At 38.7% G+C, this 25,109-nt stretch overlaps 1 protein-coding gene across 1 annotated transcript in view; it reads right to left on the reverse strand.

Annotated features, from left to right (window-relative positions):
• Positions 1-25,109, reverse strand: part of ACSS3 (acyl-CoA synthetase short chain family member 3) — a 156,255-nt gene that overhangs the window by 23,663 nt on the left and 107,483 nt on the right. Inside the window, exons 10-11 of the mRNA XM_082742779.1 lie at positions 12,105-12,200; positions 9,321-9,384 (exon numbers count right to left, since the gene is read on the reverse strand). Of these exons, the coding sequence (XP_082598905.1) occupies positions 9,321-9,384; positions 12,105-12,200 (160 nt within the window). The remainder of the gene's footprint in view (positions 1-9,320; positions 9,385-12,104; positions 12,201-25,109) is intronic.

Genomic DNA, 25,109 nt, shown 5'->3' on the forward strand with positions numbered 1-25,109 from the left:
CGGCTATATGTAACGTAAAAGAATTGACAAAAATCTCGATGGACCTGGGTGCTGCTTACATATTAAATAAATAATTTTCAGTTGTTCCCCCCCCCCCCAAATACATCCTGATATATAATCCTTTCTGTTTTTCATGGTGATAGTTTTAAACTATAAGAAAAATAAAAAGTAACTGTGATAATAAATGGCAACGGACACTCAGGCAACTTTGGGGACATCAGAGAGCGCTGGGGTCTGAGGCAAATTAGAACTCGGACACCAAGTCTAATGGGAGCACCTGTTCCTTAGCCCCATCTGATTGCTGGTATACAGAAATGCCCGTCCAAATCCTGAAATACTTAACACTGCCCATACTAAAAACTGTGTATATAGAAGGAGATACTGTTAAATAAGCCTCTCTTTCATTTTATCTACCCCACATACAAATTTTGATCCCCAGCAATCCCCCACATTGCCTCCTCCCAGTAGAGACTCCTACGTATTTGCACTTATAATCCCAGAGAATTAGTACTTTGGGTACTGTAGGCAATCTGAATTTCCTGGTGGCCTAGTATGCACCTGTGCACATGGATGGAGAGTGTAGCATTTTCTGGTGAGTGTTATTAGAGAGAAAAGGAATATTTTACACTTTCCAGAAGTTGGTTACATCTGCAACCTCTGTCCTTAAAAAGAAGATGCCTTGATAATTTAGGTTTTCTCTTACTTCCTGAGAGAACTATGATACCAGCAATTAGTAACAGATAGATTATATTCTTATAATTGATTAAAACTTAGACAATTAAATTGTATGTAGCCATCCTCCAAAGGAACACATTAACAAACTTTTAGCACATAGGCTTTTTCAGCTGTTGCACATTTTAAACACTTAAATTTTTTGAACAACAGGGACAGTAGGGATTTTTATACAATTTCTCACTCCTGCATAAATTTGTATATACCTATAGACCTTGAGAATTAAAAACATAACAAGGATATGATACAGAGACAGTGCATAAAATGGAAGGAATAAATCAAGGCCCAATGTTATTCTTCTTTAAGGACCAAAGAAATAAGATGGTTGAAAAAAAAAAAGAAAGAAAATCAGATGTATGGGAACTAGGAAAAAACAATATTTTAGGAGCCACTACAGTAGAATTTTAATAATGACTGAATATTCAACAAGGTCATAGAAACACAGATTTTGTTTGAGAGTGATTCGTGAGAGGTCAGGGGACTTACCGATGAAGATATATTGAGTGTTCTCAGGATTGTCTGTGGAGCAGACAATAACAGGAGTGATTAAAAAGTAAACAGGAAGTAATTAAGTGGAGACAGGAAGTTAGACCACACTTTTTTTAAAGTTTGTGGATGACTGAAAGGAAAGATATGTTATTATTGGTTTAAGGCAAAGAAGCAGGCCGATTTAAGATGGGAAAGATGTGACTAGAAGTAGCCAGTGAAGAGACTATGAAGTTAGAGAAGAAAACACCAGAGGAATTATGTTTTATTCATTCATTCATGTATGCATATGTGCATTAACTCGTGTATTTATTTTCTCCATTCAATCAATATTTGTTGGATGCTTGATATTCCTCAGTCACCACGTTAGACATTGATGATATAAAGATATAAATTCCGGTCTCAGACACATGAAGGGCCTGGCATAATGTGTATTATAAGATACTTAGTATTTTTATGATACAGATGCAGAGAAAGACATCACGAATGATGTCTATTCCATTAAGTTAGTGCAATAATGTAAAGATGTTTGTCAGGCAAGTTTGATGGCAGCTCCTTAGACTCTGTACCAGCAGGAGCTCTTGGAAGGGAAAGTGTTATCCCTGAATCTAAGCCCACACCTAAAAGCCAAGGTGTGGATCTGCCGGAAACGGCATATGTGCCTCCCAATCATTTGTGAGATGTTCCAGAAAACTGCTTCAATATCCCCAAATCTCATTGAGGAACAGGCCAGAGAGCAAGATAAGAGATTGCAATCAGTAATTAGCAGGATAAAACGAGAAATACGATCTGTTCTTCACTAATAAAGCACAATATATTTTAAAAATTCAGATGTTGCAATTTCAATATTAGAAAGGGTGTCTAAAAAAAGATCCTTGAAAGATGCCATATAATGGTCCAAAAGAAAAGCAGGAACAGAGAAGAGAAGCAACAAGCTCCAGAAAAAAGTTATGTATATAAGACCTAGAGTAGATTTTTTTTAAAAGAATTCCAAATTAACATTTTTCTTGTTGAATAGCCTAATGACTACCCTATTCCTTCTGGAATAATGGATGCCATGGTGCTCTTCTTCTGAAGTTACAGAAAAAGAAAACTGTTTTCCGTAGTTACAAAAACATAAAGATACGGTAGACTGACAGAAGGAGGGGAAGATTTGAAAATACTGAGACACAGGCTGGTTAGTCTCTGCACTCCTCCTTCAAAGCCAAGATAAAATGCTACTACTCTGTGATGATACCTTTCCCAACTCTTTCTTTCTTTCCTTTTTTTTAAATTTTTTTTTTTAATAAACATACAATATATTTTTATCCCCAGGGGTACAGGTCTGTGAATCACCAGGTTTATACACTTCACAGCACTCACCATAGCACATACCCTCCCCAATGTCCATAACCCCACCCCCCTCTCCCAACCCCCCTCCCCCCTCCCAACACTTTCAAGCAGAGTGAAAGGGAACTTTGGTTGCAACCTGTCCAGTTGTGAATCAAGAGGTACCCTCAGAGAATGTCTTTCCTCAGAGACCAATCTTAAGGGGAAAGAGAAATAACTAAAGTGATCCCGTGTGTGTGTGTGTGTGTGTGTGCGCGTGCACGCGTGCACATACACCTGAGCACACACTGATGGGGAAGCATGGGAGTGCTGAGAAATCCTTAAATACATAAGAAAGGAAGGGAATGCTCATCGATGTAGAACGCTGACATTCAAGATCACTCTGGAGTGTAAAACTCTTAGGTCTCCCTTCCCAGATAATATAGGATGGTCTGTATTTACTGTTCCATTAGGAATCCCCACAATAACAGAAGTAAATTGAAGATATAACTCCTGTTGCCTAGAGAATTCTGGGATTAGATCCCAACTTTCCCTCCCAGCATTTCCTATGGAGTCTGAGGCTTCACTTGAGATTTTCATATGAAGCTACTTTTTGTCTCCCCACAAAGAGACTGATTAGACCGTAACTTCTTTCTCTCTGGACAAAAGACCAGGTTATAAATGTGAATTCTAGCAGTGTCACTCACTGTGAAAGATGTTTAGATATACCCATGTCTAAAATGAGGATAATATCTGTCCCACGGTCTACACCCCAGTGATGTCATAAGGCTAATAAAAGGTCATACTAAAATTTGCATCTGATATTTAGAAAGGAACACGTGTCATCCTCAGTTTTACACAAAGGATATACTGATGAAAAGAGAGCCGTCCTGACCCTCTCCCAAGACAGCAGCAAAGTGACTATAAAGGGAAGCTATAACACACACCATTAGGGGACAGGAGTTCAATATCTGGAGGCTGAGAAACCGGCAGGCACCAGAGCAGAAGCCACGTGGACCCTGCCCTATAGCTCCCTCCTACTCCACCACTGTCTGCAGGGCACAGCCTCCTCCCCACCCCCAGAGCACACAGCAGGAGGCAGGCAAGCTCGGCTATCAGTAGCAACAACTAGATCTGGTCCAAGAAAATGCATGCCCAGAACAGAGGCCTCATTTGTTTTTTCCTTTTCAAAAAAACCTGAATACCGTGGAAAAGATTTATTAGTCAGTACAAGTTGGTTTTGATCAACTATTGCCCACTTGTTACAGTAGGCAGAGACCTATGGCTTTAATAACCTCGAGCAGTGTGGTACTGAGGAAGGCAACTGCAGTGAAAATGTTCTTTCACGCCCTGCTCTGTGTTGCTTGGAAATTACTGGCTGTTTTACTTCTGCACTTTAGAGCTCTGGATGCAATTGCAGGGACACCTCCCACAAGTCCTGAACATTCTGTATTCATAGCAACTCAGACACCATAACTTTCCCACTAAATTAACTGCCTGGGGTAGGTTTCAAAAATCAAAGAAATTTGCTAACATCTACAAAGACACGTAGTTTCTCTTCTACTAGAAAGGCAAAATCTGTGAATGAAGAGAACGTACGAAAGCTACGGGACTCCTGTTTATTACAACCTAAGGTCTACAGTAGTTTAAGGAATCACTTAAATGTCTCCCTTCCAGTGAAGGGATCCCCAGGACAGAAAAAGAGTGATTTCTAAAAAGCATTAACAAAGAAGTGGAAAAAAAGAAGTGGAACAAGAGTTTTCTGTTCTTCAACATTTCCACATACCACTATTTCTCATTTTAGGTGAATTGTCTTAATATGATAAAAAGAATCATTACACTTACTTAACATCTCAAAAAGGGTGGAAATATGATTATAGCTTCAGATTGTAAAGAAACTATTAGAGAAGGATAGTTTCCAATGTTATTTATCCTATCTAGAGCAGATTTTATAATGAAAGAAGCAGGTATAGCAGGACTTATAAAAGCAAATAAATCTAGGCTCAAAAGAATGAGTCATTTTTTATTAACTTATCATAATATAGTTTGAGATCCACACATTTCAAATATTCCATACAGTCTTTCCCCATATTTTTGTAATTATACTACAAGTATAATTAGTGAACATAAGCAACATTTGGGAGTGCTGCCCTTCCAAACTGCTCCTACTCAGTCACCATACAAAATAATGAAGAAAAGCATGGGTATGAATAATTGAACGCGGCATCTAACTCTGGCCAGGGCTCATTCCCAGGCGTGATTTTTTGATGCCGTCTCAGTTTTCAGTCCCCCATGGACACTAATTATTCTTATTACGGTGGTCTCACCCCATATATGTGCACAAATAATAAAACATAGCAATAGACCATAGAAACAAGAATTTTTTTCTGGAAGAAAAGTCGTAATTTTGCTTTTAAAATTATTTGGCAAGAAGACACACATTTTAGCTTACGTTTGGCTATTCTCCGCAGTTACTGTATATATTCAGAAATTGTGCAGAGTGGGAAAAGACCTAAACACTGTTTGCACATGAGATGAAAAATTTATGAAGACTAAACTGACCCCGAAGTTGCTACAATGTTCAATTTCAAATGTATTTAATTAAATATGTGTTAACTTTTGTTGTAAGTTTTTCAAACTTGAGGGTCAATACGTTTCTTTTTTTTTTTTTTTAAAGATTTTATTTATTTATTTGACAGAGATCACAAGTAGGCAGAGAGGCAGGCAGAGAGAGAGAGAGAGAGGAGGAAGCAGGCTCCTGCTGAGCAGACAGTCCGATGCGGGACTCGATCCCAGGACCCCGAGATCATGACCTGAGCCGAAGGCAGCGGCTTAACCCACTGAGCCACCCAGGCGCCCGTCAATACGTTTCTTAAAAGTCAGAATCTCAGATGTTTTGTGGACCCTGCCACCAGGCATAATCCCTCTTACAGTCCACCAAGGTTTTTTGGGTGCCCATGTAGCCAATATCGGGAATGAAGCCTGCTGTCAGATCCCATGTGGTCTGCCTGAAAAAAAATATTCTCTCTCAAATTACACACTATTTTTTTAAAAACCGGAACAATCTTCATTAAGTTAAAAAGCTGTGCTTTTTTCTTCCCCTTAATTCAATTAAACATATATTTATTATGAGCTCTTAAAAAGCATTCATTGACTATTTCACATTCTGGATGAACGGTGTATCCCCTCAAGGCACAGAGAACAGCTATGGACTAAGAGAAACATGTCTTATTGATGTTAAATGTGAAAACGTCCTACGTATGCTACAGGCAGCCACTGAGATGTACAAATAATTTTTTTTTAAAGATTTTATTTATTTATTTGTCATAGAGAGAGAAGCGAGAGCAATCACAGGCAGACAGAGTGGCAGGCAGAGGCAGAGGGAGAAGCAGGCTCCCCGCCAAGCAAGGAGCCCGATGTGGGACTCGATCCCAGGATGCTGGGATCATGACCTGAGCCGAAGGCAGCAGCTTAACCAACTGAGCCACCCAGGCGTCCCGAGATGTACAAATAATTTTGACGTTGATGGGTTAGGGTGGAAAGGCCACTGGAGAAGTGGTTTTCAAAAGGAAATCCTTGCTCTCCCAGATAAAAACAAGTTCCTAAAAAAACATTTCACGAATTATTCTTAAAAAGAGAGAAAGAGAGAGAGAGAAAGATCTTGGTGGGAACATTTTTTCCTGTTTTTTTCTACTTTATCTTTTGAATACAATTATATATATATATAATATATATATATATATATATATATATATATATATATATATATATAATTTTCAAACATCTAGTTTCACCAGGAACTTAAGGAAGGAATCAAACTCCACCGCATGTCATAACATATGATATCTTCAAATAATTCACATAGAAATTTCAGAATCCCAGATCAGTACAATGAAATTCCCTGTTCAGGAATGCAAAGGGAAGAAAATAATTCTGAATTGGTGACGATCTAAACGACAGAAGGCTTCGAGGCAATACCTGTGTTACTCTTAAGTACTAGAAGCAACATTAATGACTTCAAGAAAAAATACAGTCTATGTGGCCTTTTGCTATATTTTATTATTTTTGAATGGAAGTAGGGCAAAGCCACCAAAAATGAGAATGACAGAACACGTGAAGGGTATAAAACTGCTGGCATCAAACACTCCCCCTGGGATCGTACATGAGTTGTTTTGTGAAATAGACTCACTAACAGATTATACAAAAAGTATGCTGCTAGAGTGCTTTTAAAGGCTCTCAAAAGCCATGTGCTTCCCTAAGTAAGCTAAACCACCACCTACAATCTTGTTCAGATTACTAATTTCTTAGAACGCCATCCCCCCATCCCTACCATTTTCCCCCTAAGAGGTCAGATTTCAACCAGTTCTATGTTAACATATGAGGCTCAGAATAAGATAAATAAATGGTATATTCAGTATTTAATTTTTCCATTTTGCCAACAATATGTCTTAAAATTTAAACTTGAAAAAAGTAATATAGTGCTTACATGTTTAGGGGTAACATGAGAATCTGAGAATTGTATCATAAAGTGTATCCGCTCTGTTAGCTTTTTGTAATAAGGTTATAGTATTTTGACCCGAAAAAATATTCTTTTTTAAGTTGCTGTTTTTCTATTCATTTTCACAGAATTTTAAATGATAGTTTTGGTTTTTTTTTTTTTTAAATCTAGCTCCATCTCTGTTGTAAATGCCAAGATCTCATACATTTTTACTGCTGAATAACAGTCTATTGTATAAATTCACCACATTTTCCTTCCCCCCTTCCTCAGATATAGGGTTTAGGTTTGGGTTAGGGCTTGGTATAGGGTTAGGTTTAGGGACAGGTGAGGGTATATGTCTGATATCCTGCAGTTCAGAGACCTAACCTGAGACAATTTCATACCTCAGGTTAGGTCTCTGACCTGAGACAGGATGCCAAGTCATAAGAATTCATTTTACTTTTTCATTTCATTTCATTTTTTAAAGTAAGTTCCACATCCAGCATAGAGCCCTGTGCAGGGGTTCAACTCAAAAGCCTGAGTTCAAGACCTGAGCTGAGACCAAGAGTCAGATACTCAACCGACTGAGCCACCCAGGAGCCCAAAGAATTCTTTTATTTTTTTCCCAAGAATTTTTTTAAATAAATGGGAAAACAAATCTTTTTTCAGGCCTGACATAAAATGTTCTTTATTTATAGTAGCTCCTTCTGCCAAGTTCTACTACTAAACCACATCAGTAAGGATGCCAATGTCTTGCTCATCAGGGGCACTAAAGCAACCTGTATTAATTATTATAATGTCACATCCTGCTTGTCCCCCAATTTTTTAAAAGATTTTATTTATTTATTTGAAAGACAGAGATCACAAGCAGGCAGAGAGGCAGGCAGAGGGAGAGGAGGAAGCAGGCTCCCTGCTGAGCAGAGAACCCGACTCGGGACTCGATCCCAGGACCCTGAAATCAAGACCTGAGCCGAAGGCAGAGGCTTTCAGCCCACTGAGCCACCCAGGCGCCTGCTTGTCCCCCAAATTAACCAACTTCCACTTCAGTAATATTTTGACTTCAAATTTTGACACCTTGCTTACAATTGAACAAGGATGAAAAATGTTAGCAAGGGATTGTGGTATTTCCTGAGTCAGGGATTTTATATTATGCTGCTATTTGACTCAGTAATGATACTTTTAGAAATTATTCAGTACTATAGTGATTATCAGAAAAGGAGAAAAGACAGCACACAGAAAAAGATGTTCAATATGTCATTATTTATAATCATAAATATTCAAAAAAGACTAAGAGCTCTAGAATGGGGATAAACATTTTTAGGGGCAGAGCTAAAGTGAATGATGCTCATGAGACAAGTTTAAGGGAAAACGGCAATACAAAGATGAACTGAGGGGCACCTGGGTGGCTCAGTGGGTTAAGCCTCTGTCTTTGACTCAGGTCATGATCCCAGGGTCCTGGGATCGAGCCCCACATCGGGCTCTCTGCTCTGCAGGGAGCCTGCTTCCTCCTCTCTCTCTGCCTGCCTCTCTGCCTACTTGTGATCTCTGTCAGATAAATAAAGAAAAAATCTTTAAAAAAAAAAAAAAGATGAACTGAATTGTTTTGACAATCTACAATGCATGCCAAAAGGAAAAAGTCATATATACTATAAAATTAATGTTGTATCGCCAAAGGGTGGGAGCATAGAATCTTTATATACTTCTTTAGATTTCTGGTATTTAAGTTACATTATAGCATCAAAAAATATTTAAAATGCAAGATTTATCTTTAAAAAAATCATATCTAGGCACACCTGCGTGGCTCAGTGGGTTAAAGCGTCTGCCTTTGGCTCAGGTCATGATTTCAGGGTCCTTGGATGGAGCCCCACATCGGGCTCTCTGCTCAGCAGGGAGCCTGCTTCTCTCTCTCTGCCTGCCTCTCTGCCTACTTGTGATCTCTGTCTGTAAATAAATAAATAAAATGTTTAAAAAAAATCATACCTAAATCTGTTCCACTTTATGGGGTTTCCATGTTTATTAATTAATTTATTTTTTAATTTAAATTCAATTAGCCAACATATGGTCCATCATTAGTTTCTGGTGCAGTGTTCAATGATTCATTACTGGTATAACACCCAGTGCTCATCAGATTGCGTGCCCTCCTTAATGGGTTTCCCTCTTTAAACAACAGGAGTTGGCATTATGTATTCTCAAACAATGCATGAGCTTCTTTTGCAACCCCCTCCCTGGTACTATCATCACAACCACTCCAATTTTTTCTTAATATTATATATCAATTCTTGCTCTCTTATATAATAGTATTGAAAATTTTTCTTACTTTACCACAATATTTCCTAAACATCGAGCCTTCAGTTTTTGCATGTTGTCATCCAAAATCATAACTGCAAAGTAAAATATAAACAAATAATATAAATTTGAATAAAAATGCATAACCTTAAAGCTTAAACTTTTCCATGTTTCCTATTTCTAACTCCAAAAACTGTCACAGACATCTTTTAATTCCTATGAGACCATGAACATACAACTATGCTAACATGTCTCACAAAAAATTAAAAGAGCCCATGCTTTGATTCTTAACAAGATCATGAATTTTCCCTCAGAACCTCCCTTAAGTAAAGACAGTGCATTTCAAACATGCTCTTAATTTCATAATCCATGTTTATACCCACTTTAACATGGACTTTTATTCTACAAAAAAAATCAAAAATATATGCAGCTTTTCAAAAATTAAGGGAAACAAATCAAGTTCTAACATTACAAAAAAAAAATATTTCAAGCACTAAAAAGAAAAAGTATTTAAAAGCCTGGGAAACATCTTTCTCTGATTTAAAGCTTAATATCCACTTCTGAGCCTTCAAGATCCATTTAATTCCCAAATATTATCCCAGTGCTTTCTGCAGCACCCTGACAATCCTGAAAGATTTTAGGAGGCCAAAGCTTGAATCCACATTCCGTAACCCCTAATGCAACCTGGGAACGAGGATATATCATCGTGTTTTAAGCTCTAATTGATCCTTTGTGTGGCTTCATTTATCCAGGTTATTCTACTGAGTGAAGCTATGAGAAAAGGAGGATTTTGTCCCCAGAAAAAGTTAATCATTCCCTTCTTTGTGTTTCCAGAGCACTTTGTTTTAAGGTTCTATTCTGACCATAAGTAGTGGCATAAATATTCCTCTCACAAGATTGGGAGGTCATTAAGGGTAGAAGTCATGCCCCACTATGTTTCCCCAAATCCCAGTAGAGTGACCAATTTTCTCTGTGGCCCTGTACACGTATTACGCCTTTGATTTCTCTGTATAAAAAGTAAGAGCGATTCTTTTCTCAGTGTTGTTTTAAAAATTACTTGAAGAAAAAAGTGACAAGCTTGTGTAAGGTACTCAATGCATGCGACACTTAGGTTACATTGAGTTATTTTTCACACACAAAAAATGGTTATCTTTCCTTTCCCAAGTGGATACCACTTTTTTTTTATTATAATACTGAATACTACATTATGCTTCTGAATCTCTAATCACAAAACATAAAAATCCTAAGTCATAAAACCACTACCTCCTTGGGTATAGATACCTCAGTTCTAACATTTAACCTATGTGATCAGTAAGCCGATGGCTTTCAGACAAGAAGTTTCTGTACTGAAATTTCATGAGGCATCAAAGCTTAACTCTTTCTTAAAGCTGGATATAAAAATACTGAAAGGGAAATGTATTTAACATCTCCCACAAACATCAGCCCCTAAAAATGGCTCAACACAAAGTAAATTTTCTGATAAAAGGAGCAGGGATGATAGAACCGTTCAAAGTGAGGATTTCACTAAAGCTAGGTTCACCTTCCCATGCCTGGAAAAGTCATTGACTTCACAGAAAATCTATTTCTGCCCTAAAAAAAAAAAAAAAAAAAATCTAAATTTTCTTTTTATAAATACATCTGCATTAGGCTAAGTCAAATGATCCACATTTCTTTAACTAATCATTATACTAGAAAGAAAATAAAATATTTTTATGTCAGAGAGGCAAAGGATAAGTCTCTATATTTTATAATTTACAAGCAAATAGAAACTATGTAGGAACTGTATTCTGTCTCCCAAAGATGGGTTTTCCTCATACATCTATTAAGCTAAATTGTGTGACCTTATACATATAAAATAACTCCTGTTCTTTGTATTCCTTGTCTGTGAAGTGAACGTGTAAGTTGAAATCAGGTCAGTCTGTCTGGCTTCTCTGAAATAGCAGCACACGGCGAGCTAAGACTTAGTTCAGTCTGTTGACTGGCAAGTGCTTGTGTAATGCTCCCTCGTGTTACATCATGACCCCAGGAAGCATGTGGAATTATTGTTTCCATTTAGAAATAAGAAAATTGAATTTCTGAAAAGTTAGGTGACTTGTATAAGTTATGCAACTAGCAAGTAGAGCCCAAGGGAAATTACTGAACTATCAAAGCTACTACCAACAATCTAAAAATAAATATTTAAAATATATTATATCTTCTCGTCACATACTAGCAGCATGGATGAAGCAATTTTTCTATTTAGAATATTTACTTTTTATATTTATCTTTAGACAGCAAGGCTCAGAAGACTTATCATCACTCCTAAATTAAAAGGTAGCATATGTAATGGGAAACACTGCAACTTTTGTAGCAAAAACATGCAAAGAAACAAATAAAATAAAACACAACGGTGTGCATTGTCTAGAGGACCTTATCAGCCATATTACCTCAGGAAAGTGATTCAGCCTCTCCTGGCACCAGTTAACACATCTTTACGATGGCAATGATACCTCTGAATTAACTATAATTCATCATTAAATGAAATGATGTATGCAAAGTAGTCTGCACCAAGCAAGTATTCCATACATATTAATTTATAGCCATATCCTTAAAGTGCCTTATAAATACTGTTTTTTTGGTTATGACAGTCATTGAGAACATGTCCTTGGAAGTCAACAATCTTATTTTTGAACCAATGGATTAATAACAGAATTAATGCATTTATTTATAGTGTTCATTCAATCAAATACTTTTAAGCACTTACTGTGCAGTTTGATTCGCATTAGACATGGAAAAATAACCAAATTTATTGCAAATAATCAGGGTCATTTCTTACCATTGTATCCTGGAACACTTTTTCCTGCTTGTCCTGGAGGAGGTGTTTTGGAATTACCTAATCCAATGCATGATGCTGTAATTGGGGATCCAGTCTCTGGAGAAATAAATATTATTTATCATTTAACATTTAAATCTGAGATCATGATGTTTCTTCAGTGTATGCCCTGCCCCAAATCCCCCAGTTGGCCACAGAATTTATCTGAACGAGGAATAGATGAAGGGAGGAAATGCATTATTTAAAAATGAAAAAAAAAGATCCAGTAATAGATACAAGATTAAGAGTTTTAAAACTTAAGGACACGAATTGAGAACAATGTATAGAGTAATGCTTCTTCTGAAAAAAAGGTCTCTCTGACATTCTTGGTTATGAATCGATGCGCATGAAGAATGCAGAATTATGTGGCTGTGAGAATTTTAAAACACATGCCATGGCACGCCTGGGTGGCTCAGTGGGTGAAAGCCTCTGCCTTCAGCTCAGGTCATGATCCCAGGGTCCTGAGATCGAGCCCCACATCTTTGGGCTCTCTGCTTGTCGGGGAGCCTGCTTCTCTTCCTCTCTCTCTGTCTGCCTCTCTGCTTACTTGTGATCTCTGTCTGTCAAATAAATAAATAAAATCTTTAAAAAAATAAAACATATACCAAGAACTCAAAGATCTCTAGAAAAGATGCTCTCTCTTAATTCACCTAAAAGTTTTTATCATGGTAAATAAAAGCTACGTGCAAGATATTTGTTACATATGGCTTAATCTCTGGAATAAGTAACCCAAAGATTATGGGGGAATAGATGAACCATATCTTCTCTCATTTTTAAAGAACTCCAGCTGCCCTGAGAGCTTACATCTAAAGCTGAACTTAACATTGCTTTATTAAACTGCTCTCAAACTGCTGTCCCTGGGCTTCTAGAAGGCAGGCAGTCGGGTAAGCCGGCAGGGAGAAAGGCAAGAAGGAAGGAGGGAAAGGAGGACCTTTAAGCTGTGCTGATTATTTCATCAAGACCAGAGACTGCCACAATTAATCTGCACGGATGAACAAAATGACAAATCTGTTTTCTGTCTCGAGTTGCTAATAGTCAAAATAATAGCAGCAATTATATGATAGCCATAAATTCATAAATCCATAAAAGTGATTATTTTTATGCACAAATGCATTTGTTATTATTGGTGAACTCAAGTTTGGGGTTAACACGGTCTTTTAAATAGGAGATGTGCGTGTGTAGAGGAGCAGGATGAGATGTATTGACTGTGAAAAGTTGCGGAACTAGTGGCTTAATACACACAGAGACAGCACATATACCCAAGGGATCAACTGCCAAACCAATTAGATCCAAAGCAATCCAAAATATTAAAAAACATCTATCTTCCTAAGGACTCAGAATGTATTCTTTCCACTATGGCTTCTACCATAATTTATCACACATTTACATCGCTTCAGAATGGTAGGAAGAATTTATTACTGTTCTTTACTTTCCAGAGTAGCTTGGTTTATTATTCACATGTTATGAATGGTGGCTCCGCTCGCTTCAATAACGGAAGATGGACTCTGGAACATTAAAACACAGTTCCCAAGTCACAGTCCAGTGCTTAAGGTGCTAAGCCATATGGTCACCGCTGAGGAGAAGCAGCAAGTCACCAGAGCAGACATTTCTGATGTTAAACAAAGAACTTTCAAATGACAAGTGTTTCAAATGTGTTCATGCCACGACAAAGAAAATGGACAGGTAATACACAAAATCGCATTCCAGCAGTCAGGCAGTACCCCTGCCTTTCCTCCCTACAGCATAAACAAAGCAGGGAATTAACCACACCCCCATTTGCAAAGGTTAGCAACATTTTTCCCTTCACCTTTTTAAAAATGTCTCTGGAGTGACCTGAGCTGTCCTCCAAACTGACAGAGAGACAAAAGCGGTGTGGTAGCGGTCAAGGGAGCCGACCCCTGTCGAATGAGAGTGAGCGTGCAGAGCTTAAAGGAAGGTGTGCAGACAGAGCAAGGTGACACCAGCACCAGGAGCCACTAGGACACAGGACGAAGGGAGATGTCCCCCTTAGGATGTTTCTGTTCCCCCTCAAAGCCCAGGCAGAGAAGCAGCTGTTGAAGTATCTTCTATGTTCAAAGTGTGTCTGATTGTGGTTGGTTTACCCCAGAGGCTTTCAGTCATTCCAAGTTCAAATCTCTACATTTCTTAACACTGCAAAGCCTCTGAGCAACGTGTCCACAGAAGGCCTTAGAACCTACAAGTGAACCTTCCGGTGACTTCAGGACCTGCTGTCTGAAAGAGAAACAAACATGAAACCACCACAACAAAACTCTGACGGGCACTCTGCTGCATCTTGCACCTGGTGGATTCTCAGGAAGGATGCAGGCCCTCGGGCCTTCTTCCTCGACGCTGGGAGAAAGGAGATATGGGAAGAGGAAGTGAGACAAGAACCTTGTCTTAAACAAAGACATAAGAATGAGTCAGTGATGTGCTGTCGGTTTGTCCTGCCCCAGTGGGCTGATGTCGCACACACTTGCCTGATTCGTAAGCATCTCTGTGTAGTGACTCCGTACTTATAATTTTTGAACCTTTAGCTGTTTTGATCTAGTTAATGATTGTAAGATGTATGAACAGAACATTTTTCTGTATGATTACTCAGAATTTTAAGGGCAATGAAAAGGATTATCCATTCAGGTTCTTAAAGTAGATGACATAAGTCATTCGAGTCTCTTGCTGACTTTAGTTAGATTCATTTGCGGGTCTGGAAAACCAGCTTTTGGTAGTGACGTGTAGAAGATCCAAAATGCCAGTTCCTCGGCTCCACACAGGGAGCCAGAGTTAGGACCGAAGTGGGGGTGAGAACGACCATCACGGTTGTTACAGGAATGCTGGTTTTCTCTCTCTCTATCTCTGAGCATCCTGAGGCCTAAAGAATGTATCGACCCACCTGCATGGCAGGTGCACACCCGGGTGCTCACACATTCACACACATGGACTGCACCCACCCTGGCTCTCAGGCTGGTCCGTGTGCAAAATCGGCTTCTGGCTGGGGCAAGCCCTCGGGCATCCTGCCGGCCTGAACCAAACTTCTAAGGACTCCCAAAACCCCACTGCAAAGATGTTCTAAAATCATCTGCTTCACACTGTCCAGGCTATAATTAACCGGCTAACAGTTATCTAGGGAGACAGGAAATCCGGATGCCACACTGTGACCGGGAAATAGCTGCCAACCAGAATGTTCTCTTTGAAGAACAGAATTGGATGCTTCATTTGGAGAAATCTTTCCAAAGATACCTAATCTTAGAAAGAGACACCCAGGAAGAAGATGGCAAGAACTGAAGCTTGTGAAGACTACGTTATTTTGGTACATTTATAGTCATACTGCATTAACGGCTAACGCAGACACTTCACTTACTGCCTCTCTACCTTACTGCATTAGTGAACTGTTACTGAAAGGAATTTTCCTTAAAACTTCTAACGCTAAAGGAAGAAAAGGAATGGAAACGAATATACATTTTTTTTTCAAATAGGAATTATGCTGTGTACTATGCAAAGTGCTTTTTGTTTATATTATTGCATTTAATCCAACTACATAGGGAAATAGGGAGAAAAGGGAACATTCTTTTTACAAATGCAAAATGCGAAGGACTAACCTAGAAAATTTAAGCCATTTGCCCCAGTTTGCATAGTTCTTACAGACAAGGAGAAGAATGAAACAGGTAAGTGCACCACTTGTAAGGTTCTTAGGGAGAACACAGAAAGCTGAAGAGAAATCACCCAGACTGTGTCTCAGAGCAAGAAAAATCCTTGTGGCAGAGAGTGAACCCGGTCTCTCATATTCGCGAATGGTGGTATGGTGGGGCATATCTCTTACTATCGAATATTTATTGAGCAGCTTTTGCGTGCTAGGCTGTCATTAGAACTGGGGATAAAAGAGTAAACAAAAGTGACCACAATTCCTATGGTCAAGGAGTTCACATTCTAGTTGGAGAGACAAATGATGAAAGACATAAATAAACCATATGGCATGTTAAAGAGTGATAAGCACCAAGAAAATTTTAAAAAGCACAGACAGGGTATGAGATGTGATGGGAAAGAACTGTAATTCTGGGGTGGCCGGAAAGACCTCCCCGAGAAGGCAACATTTCAGTAAAGACCTGAAATAAGTGAGGACCTGTGTCACGTGACATCTAAGGACAAAGAATTTATGAGAAAGGAACCACAAGTGCAAAGGTCCTGAGGTAAGTTTATTCCTAGAGTGCTTCAGAAATAGTTAAGCAGGGGCCACTGGGTGGCTCAGTTGGTTAAGTGACTGCCTTCGGCTCAGGTCATGATCCTGGAGTCCCCGGAACTGAGACCTGCATTGGGCTCCCTGCTCAGCAGGAGTTTGCTTCTCCCTCTGACCCTCCCTCTTCTCATGCTCTCTCTCTCTCTCATCCTCTCTCAAATAAAAAAAAAAAGAAAAATCTTGGGACGCCTGGGTGGCTCAGTCAGTTAGGCCATTGCCTTCGGCTTAGGTCATGGTTCCAGGGTCCTGGGAACGAGTCCCACCTCCGGCTCCTTGCTTGGCAGGTAGCCTGCCTCTCTCTCCACCTCTGCACTCTGTATGCATGCTCTCTTTCTCTCTCTCTCTGATAAATAAAATCTTAAAAAATAAAAAATCAATAGTTAGGCAGTTGGTGTTACTGAAGCTGAATAAATGAGGAAAGTATTAACAGGAAATAAGCTTAGATAGGTAGTGAGGAGACAGATCATTTAAAACTACTGTGAAGTCCTTGTAAGACCTTAAACTTTCAGTCTAAGTGATCCTGCAAGCTAATGAGGGCTTTTGAACAAAAAGTTAATGACTAACAACAATGCAAATAAAATTTATGTAAATATTTTTACAACATCCAGGTTCTGTGATCAGGTTTATTTTAGTTGGGGTTTTGAGAGAGATGTGTCTGAGAAAATGCATGGACAGAGGGTGTATTAGAATAGTTGCTTCATATTGAGATTTCTGTGGCTTCCTGAACATGAGGAATGGGAGGATTCATTCTCATATAAGAATTCACTAGACTAGGGGTGCCTGGGTGGCTCAGTGGGTTAAGCCTCTGCCTTCAGCTCAGGTCATGATCTCAGGGTCCTGGGATCGAGCCCCACATCGAGCCCCTGCTGAGCAGAGAGCCTGCTTCTCCCTCTCTCTCTGCCTGTCTCTCCTCCTACTTGTGATCTCTGTCAAATAAATGAATAAAATCTTAAAAAAAAAAAAAAACAGAAATGTTAAAAAAAAAAAAAAAAGAAGAATTCACTAGATGAGCAGAAAGACTAAGGACCAGTCAGGTGGTGCAAGGGAGACAGACTGCCCACATAAGCCAAAGATAATCATTTTTTATTACGTAAGTGTTAGTGTGTGTATAGATCAACACAATATTTCTGAAAGGCACTTTGGCAATTACAAAAGCCCTTAAAAATGCACATACTCTTTAACACAGTTGTACACATACTTTATGGAACACATATAAGGAAATATTTGTGGGAGTTCACAAATATTAAGCACTTATCATAGTATTATTTATATTAATGCTTAGAAGATTGTTCAAAAATAGAGATTAAGCCAAATTAAGAATGCAAAGATATTCAAACATCATAGAAAAATATCTGATAGGAAATAATTCTTACAAAATATTGTTTAGAAAATCTGTAAAACAGAATGAGTATGATTCTTTTTTGTAAATACTACATGTTGAACAAAAATACATATGTTGGCAAGATACATATGAAAATATTGACAGAAGTTATTGATGAATGGTGAGCAAAGGGGAAATTATATTGAAGAATTCAGAAGACTATATCCACAACTTAGAAACTGACCCACCATGGAGATTCAGAATGGCTGCAATATGTTTCAACCTCATCTTACTGGAAGGCGGGTCCTCTCTATTTGAATCTGGGCTGCTTTTTGATGGTTCTAAGAGAAAAGAGTAGAAGCAATTCCTTGTTTCCAGGCACAGGCCTGAAGGGTTTTAAATCACTCTCTCTCTGGAACCTCTGAGCTACCCTGTAAAACGGCCTATTATTCAGAATCTTCCACACTAAAAATGCCATTTGCAGGCATTCACATCAACAGTCCTGACCAACTCTAGCTTTCCAGTCATTCCAAAGCAAGACAGTAAACCCATCTAGGACCCATCAGACCAGCCATTCTCTACCAAATACTGCCTGAGTTGTCTCGATCAACAGTACATGGAAACAAACAAAAACCAGTATGTGGAACATAAAAGCCCTGCCGATTGTTGCCCAGCACACACACCCAAGAAACCATGATATGTGGATGTTGTTTTAAGCTGCTAGGTTTTGATTTTTTTTTTTTTTTTTTTTTTTTTTTTGCACAGTAATAGGCACTTGGAACACTAGCCACTAAAAATATTATAATTTTTTTCAAAAAAAGAACTACTGCAATTCTTAAAAAAACATTGTGCATATAGTGATCTGAAAACTCTCCTCAAAAAACCCCAAAACCAAACCTAACCAAACAAACAAAAAAGCCCTCTCCTAGCCAGTAGTTGAAATCTGGTTGTTCCTGGGTGCTTGGGAACCATTTGAATCAGCAGGACCAAACACAGTCTACTGACTGACATTTCATGCTCAGAAAATGTTTGCTGACTAGTAAATACATACTTCTTACATGTGTTTAGGCTCCAGTTCCCATTATTAAGGTCAGAGTTCTTAAAAAATAAATAGCAAGTCACAGAATAATGCAATTCTAAAATGAGTCAGGGACTAGGAGAGTAGAGGATTCAGAGGAGAAAAAGCTCTATGTTACCATTATAATTCTGTTCCAACATTTTCTTATCCCAAGAATGATATTCAAAGGTCAGTCCTTCAATACATATTTATGGGATTCTCTGAAAGGCATTTCTTTTAATGAGAAGGCAGTGTTCAGGGTGGGAAGACATGCCAAACAGAAATGGCATGTTCAAAGGTTGAGCAGTTTGACCATCAAGGGACTGACAGCGTTATTCAGCACAGCAAAGCTCAGGGCAACTGGGTGGCTAAGAGAGAACGAGAGACAAAGTGCGAGAGACAAGTGGAGGCAGATCACAAAGTGTCGTCTATGGCATGGTGAGAAACGTGGATACCATTGCAGAAACAAGGAGAGATACAAGGGGTTTAGCAGAAGTGATTGCACAGGACTGCGTGGTAGAAAAATCTCTTCAGTTGCAAACTGGAGCACTAAGCCAAGGATCCCAGTTCAGAGCCAGAAGTCCATTAGATGCTGGCGGTCTGCTGAGGATGCGGGGGAGTGGGAGACGAGTCCGAATCTGAGCTATGCTCTGGGTCACGTGGTCTTGGTGACTGTTTGGGTCTGGAGAAAGAGCAAGAGGGAGAAGTCCAGGGACCACCCGAGGGTTTTGGCTCACACATGAAAAGCAACGTGGAAAGAGGGGTATATGTGAGTGAGGGTTAAGAGGAAGAACACAGTGGCAGGTTCATAGAGCCCAACTCCGTTGATAAGAGCTCCTGTCGCACTTGAAAATCGCTATTCTGTACACACCATGGTTCTAGAAACACTACATTTAAGCAGTATAGATTTAGAAGTTGGTGGCCCAGGCAGACAGCTGAAGTCCTGGAAATCAATCAAGTCAGCAACCTAGTACCGCTGAGTCATATTAATCACAGCATCATGATGGGCATAAAAGCAATTTGTAAAGAAACCATTCTCTCCACCTCTGAATCTATACAGTGCGCTATAAATAACTTGAATGGAGGTAGCAGAAAGAAAGCGGAGCAGTGAGATGTACACTGGTGAAAGAAAATCAATTTAATCTTTGTGTTCCCGAGATGGTACGATTACTGTTTAAAATACTTAATTCAAAGCAGCCTAACTTTTTGTACTGGAAGCAGACCATTAATTTGAGATGGGGTCTTATCCTTCTCCTTTACCAGCTCCTTACTGCCTGTAACTGTGGGAAAACTCATAAATAACTTGCAGTTGAGTCAGATAAGATACGCTGAATTAATGAAGGCTTAAGATAAGACCGAGGAAGGGAGGGCTCTGGACAACGGTGCAAGGAGAGCTTCCATTCTAATCTTAACTAGCCGGTTGACTTTGAGAAATTAAACTCTCTATGATTACTTTTCCTCATGTATAAATTGAGCCCTTAAGTTCCAAGTTTTCTTGAGTCTGGATTACCTACAGGCCAGGAGCCTGAAGATGGTCTTCATATTCGTGAAGCGTGATTCATAGAAAGGAAAGAAAAAGGAACATGTTTATTGAGTCTTATGATAGCCCGGGAAGTCTGCTGCATCGTTTGTACACATTTCACTTCATTTCAAGCTTTCTACGAGCCCAGGAGATAAAGTTTAGGCAAAAGATCAAGGACTTGCCCCTGGCCATCAGGTCAGTCGCTGAACCAGAATTTAAGGGCTGTCCTATTAGGATTCTGCAACACTTTCCACCACCTACATTGCTTTTCCAAGGAGAATAGTCACCTGTGGTTTTCGAAATCAGAACTGACAGCAAAAAGAGGAATTGGGAACTATTTGGAGGGTTGATGGACCTGCAGTGTAGGGGTTTACATGCAACAGTGGGAAAGAGAATTTTCCAGATAGTCAAGGGACGGCTTAGGAACTCTTTTTTTCTTATAAAGATCTACAAAAACATAACAGATTTTCACCTTTCAAGAGTGTATTAAATGTGATTCTTGCCAAAAGTAGCAGGATTAGAATAGATGACGTTTCAAAGACCAAACCAACTTTATATTATTACTTGATTTTCCAGTGTTCACTCTTCTGTGAAAACATTATCACTAAAACAATAATGACTACAAATACATATTCTAAAAAGCAGTTATATATATACGAACTATTTCATGTAATCATATTTGGGGGGGGAAAAACCAACGTGATGTTCTTTCTACATTATCATGCTGTAAAGAGGACAAAGTCTGATCCAATGGCTGCTATTTGACTTGAAAGATTCATTTTCAGATGGATTAAAAATTTGTCAACAGTTACTCACTTTCAAAAAGAAAAGCCTCATCAGGGCTGCCTTACATTTGACAGGAGATTATTCCTTCCACAAATCAAATTCATGGAGCTTACTTCTAAGCCCCTGCTTCTCAAATGATCAGTAAAAATTACCTACCTTAAACTAATGGAGATTGCTCTAAGTGAGAAAAAAAAAAAAATACTGTTGCCAGGCAACAAAGATGACGTCAGGACATTTTTCTTTCTCAGCAGATGGATACTGTCGGCATCCCTAGCTGAACACTGCTGAGATCCATAGAACTGTTCTTTCCCTTAATCACAACTTCTCATGCTAAACTACGTAAAATGTCTTCCCCATGAATGAGAAAAAAAGAAATGAGTTTATTTTTGATCACTGCATTGAGAAACCCAGAAAGGCAGCAGACAGTAGTGATTCATTCACATCACTGAAGACTCTGCAGGCTACTATCCGAAGGTGGCCTGGGGTGTATGTACCCTGCACAGCCCAGGTCATGGAGCAAAGGCATTGCCAGCACAGCCCACTTCAGCCCAGCACTCAAAATTCCACAGTGTGCATTTCGAGAGTTAGTGCAACTCATTGTCTTTGAAATACAGACCTGTACTTTAATGAAGTTAGACCACTCGGATTCGGACATTAAGTAAAACCCAAAAGCCAGGAATAACGAAGAGTTAGAAAGTAAACACAGGAAGGCAGCATTTGGTTGTACGTAAGTGTATTTCACGCTGAGATCTGCAGCCGGAGAAGCATTTGCTAGCGACTATGGGCACCCAAGCCAGAGAAGAGCTTGCAAATAATTAAAGATAGCATCTTCAAGGTAAGTCACCAAGAAGAGGCTTTCCTCACTGTCATGTCACCCATATAGAGCTTCTTACACCTTGGTCCTAGAAAAGCATTCTGCAGCAAAATAGACAGGACTTTGCATGGGGCAAAGTACATTCGAGTTATAAGAAAGTCACACATTTTGCACATAGTTGTCAAATATATTTCTAAAAAGGTAGAAATAATAAAAATCATAAAGCTTCCAATGCTGAATTCCAAAGATGAAAAACATTTCCTACTATGGACTAAATTTAGGACTATAAACTGACAGATTAGAATCTCTTGGCAAAAAGTGTATGAACTTATGCACAAAAGTAGAAAGTCTGAGAAAGCAGGAGTAACAAAGGAAGAGGATGATCCGGAAAAAAAAGTGGCTAAAACTTTGCTACCTTTTATATCAAATTGTCAGATGTTGGCTATGGGTTGCACAGTTAGTCTAGCTAGGAGGAATGAGATGGACTATATTTGAACCTGTACCATTTACCACAGAGATCCCTGTTCAGGGTAATTGTTAGTAAACTGCAATTACTTATTCAATTTTTGTGGATTTGATTTTTGTAAAGAAAATATATTGCCGTCTTAAAAAAAAAAATCCTGGGCTAATGGAGCTTATCCAGATAAACCTAAGGATATGGACTAAATTAGGTCAGCCTCACTAATTTTTGTGGTTCAAGCTGCTGTCCAAGTTGTCTGTTCTTAGAAAGTACATCCTATCAAATTGTGCAAAAATAAGGATTATCACCTCAAGTAGCCTTGACACATTTTAATAATATGGTATTAGGGTTGTGTGTACTTTTAGGATCAATAATTTTGATTTAAGAAGTAGAATGAGTGAAGTTTGCTGGAGGATTTGGAACCACTTTAATAAAATCCAGCATTATCAGACTCCTCAAAGAAGGAGGATTTAGGCTATATATAGAATATAGTGACTTCAGAACTGGCAATTGCAATTAAAACTGTAGCAGTTCAACCAGAGACTGAAATACTGTGATTACTCTAAGACATAAGAACTCAGCAAAGATGGCTCAAGGCATATAAAGAAAGATCAATAACTTAAGTTGTCACCAATGTCTCAATCCACTACATGACTTATATTTTCTCATTGAAATCCCTTCTCGGGGCTCTTGAAATTCTATGCAGAATCTTACTCCTCCATTAAAGTGATAGAAACCAAACAAGTAAAAAACAAACAAACAAACAAAACCATCCAATTGCTGCACCAGTTGGCAGCTCTCATGTCATTTCTTTCTTTCTTTTTAAGATTTTATTTATTTAGTTAAAATCTTTTTAGATTTTATTTTATTTATTTATTTATTTATTTATTTAGAGAGATCACAAGTAGGCAGAGAGGCAGGCAGAGGGAGAAACAGGCTCCCCTCTGAGCAGAAAGCCCAATGCAGAGCTCGATCCCAGGACCCTAAGACCATGACCAGAGCAAAAGGCAGAGGCTTTTGAGCCACCAGGTGCCCCTCTATTACTTCCTCTCTACTTGGGCATAAGGTACTTGAAACACTTTCCATGTCAGCTCTGTATCTTCTGAAGGGGACCACACAGATAATATTTTGGCAGCAGATGGGAAGAATCATGGATTCCTTTCATTTCAACGCTTTACCAAGTTGTCTTTTATAAAAGCCTTCGTGGAATTCGAGTATTCTAACCTCGCAGTCATTGTCTTTCATTAGCTGACTGATGGCATGTGAAGAAATAGTGTTTCCACCTAAATAACATTAAAAAGTGGGACGCCAAGCTCTGGTTACCATGATTTCTAAACCAGTAGTATCATGGCTTAGCAGTCAATAGCAAGGAAAGGGCAGGAGAAGAGAGGAAAGGTGAAAAACCTCAAAAAAAAAAAAAAAGAATAAGGTCTATTATGTTTTGGGTTTTAGTAATTAGTCTCTGAAATTTAAGGAGGCTTTTTGTTTGTTTGCTTGTTTGTACTTGGTCATTCAGTTATAAGGAAAACCATTCCTTATAGTTATCTTCAATCAGAAATAACAAAAAAACAAAAAACCTTCCTGCAAAGGACACCAGGCACTACACAGACAACTCTTTCTCTCTACAATGTTGCTCTTGTATCTGATTTCTGGAAAAGCGAAAAATGATTAATAACGGTACAGTGGTTTTCTGGTGATTGTACACCTGAGGATAATGAAGTTCTGGCTGTTTATTTTTTTCTGCACATGAATTACCATATCTTAATAGGACGATTTTCTATTCTCTTAATTTCCCCCTTGTAAATGATGATTGTAGCACCTCTGTTTCTCTCTCTGTACAAAAGAAAATGGAAAATTCAGTCTCTAATCCAGATGTTTTCCGTCATTTTATAGATGAGTTGCTAGGGAGATAAGACATCTGGGTAAATGACAACAATTTGCCTTTTATCCAGATTTACAAACCATGTGGATACAACCATCCCCATCAAACTTTACCAAGATGAATTTTCTGTATGAAACCACATGTTTGCATTCACAACTATCACTATCACAACCCAAAACAAATACTTAATATTTCAGTCATGTTGAACAGTGGTCTTTTTTTTTTTTTAAGGTTTTATTTATTTATTTGACAGACAGAAATCACAAGTAGGCAGAGGGGCAGGCGGAGAGAGAGAGAGGAGAAAGCAGGCTCCCGGCTGAGCAGAGAGCCCGTTGCGGGGCTCAATCCCAGGACCCTGAGATCATGACCTGAGTTGAAGGCTGAGGCTTTAACCCACTGAGCCACCCAGGCTCCCCTGAACAGTGGTCTTTATTAAAGTATTCCTACAAGGAGTTGATCAGTTCTCAAATTTTCCACAGGTTAGTTCTCAATTTAGAAATCTTAGATATTACATAAATCAGATACTAAAGAGTGTGGATATTTAGGGGCCAAAAGAGAATGTTAGTCACTAGAAATCTGTAGTCACGAATACAAATGTCACTTATGTAACAAAAACAACATGGTAATGAAATGGGTTTCCTGCAGAGTGCCTTCTTACAACTCAAGTCACAGGAATTAATCAATTTTCATTCACACATTTTAGTCACTTAACATAGCCCTAATTAATTCCAAATCATACATCCCCATTTTGAAACAGCTCATTTGTGCCCATATATTAATGTGATCAGAGAGCAAATTCATAAATTATACATTGTATGGAAGGCTTGTAAGAGTGTACGATTATACAAAAAAATCAATTTCTAAGTCAATAAAAAGAAAAGAGATCTTGTACAAAACCT

This window comes from Mustela nivalis (assembly GCF_964662115.1).
Source record: "Mustela nivalis genome assembly, chromosome: 7".
Classification (NCBI taxonomy): Eukaryota; Metazoa; Chordata; class Mammalia; order Carnivora; family Mustelidae; genus Mustela; species Mustela nivalis.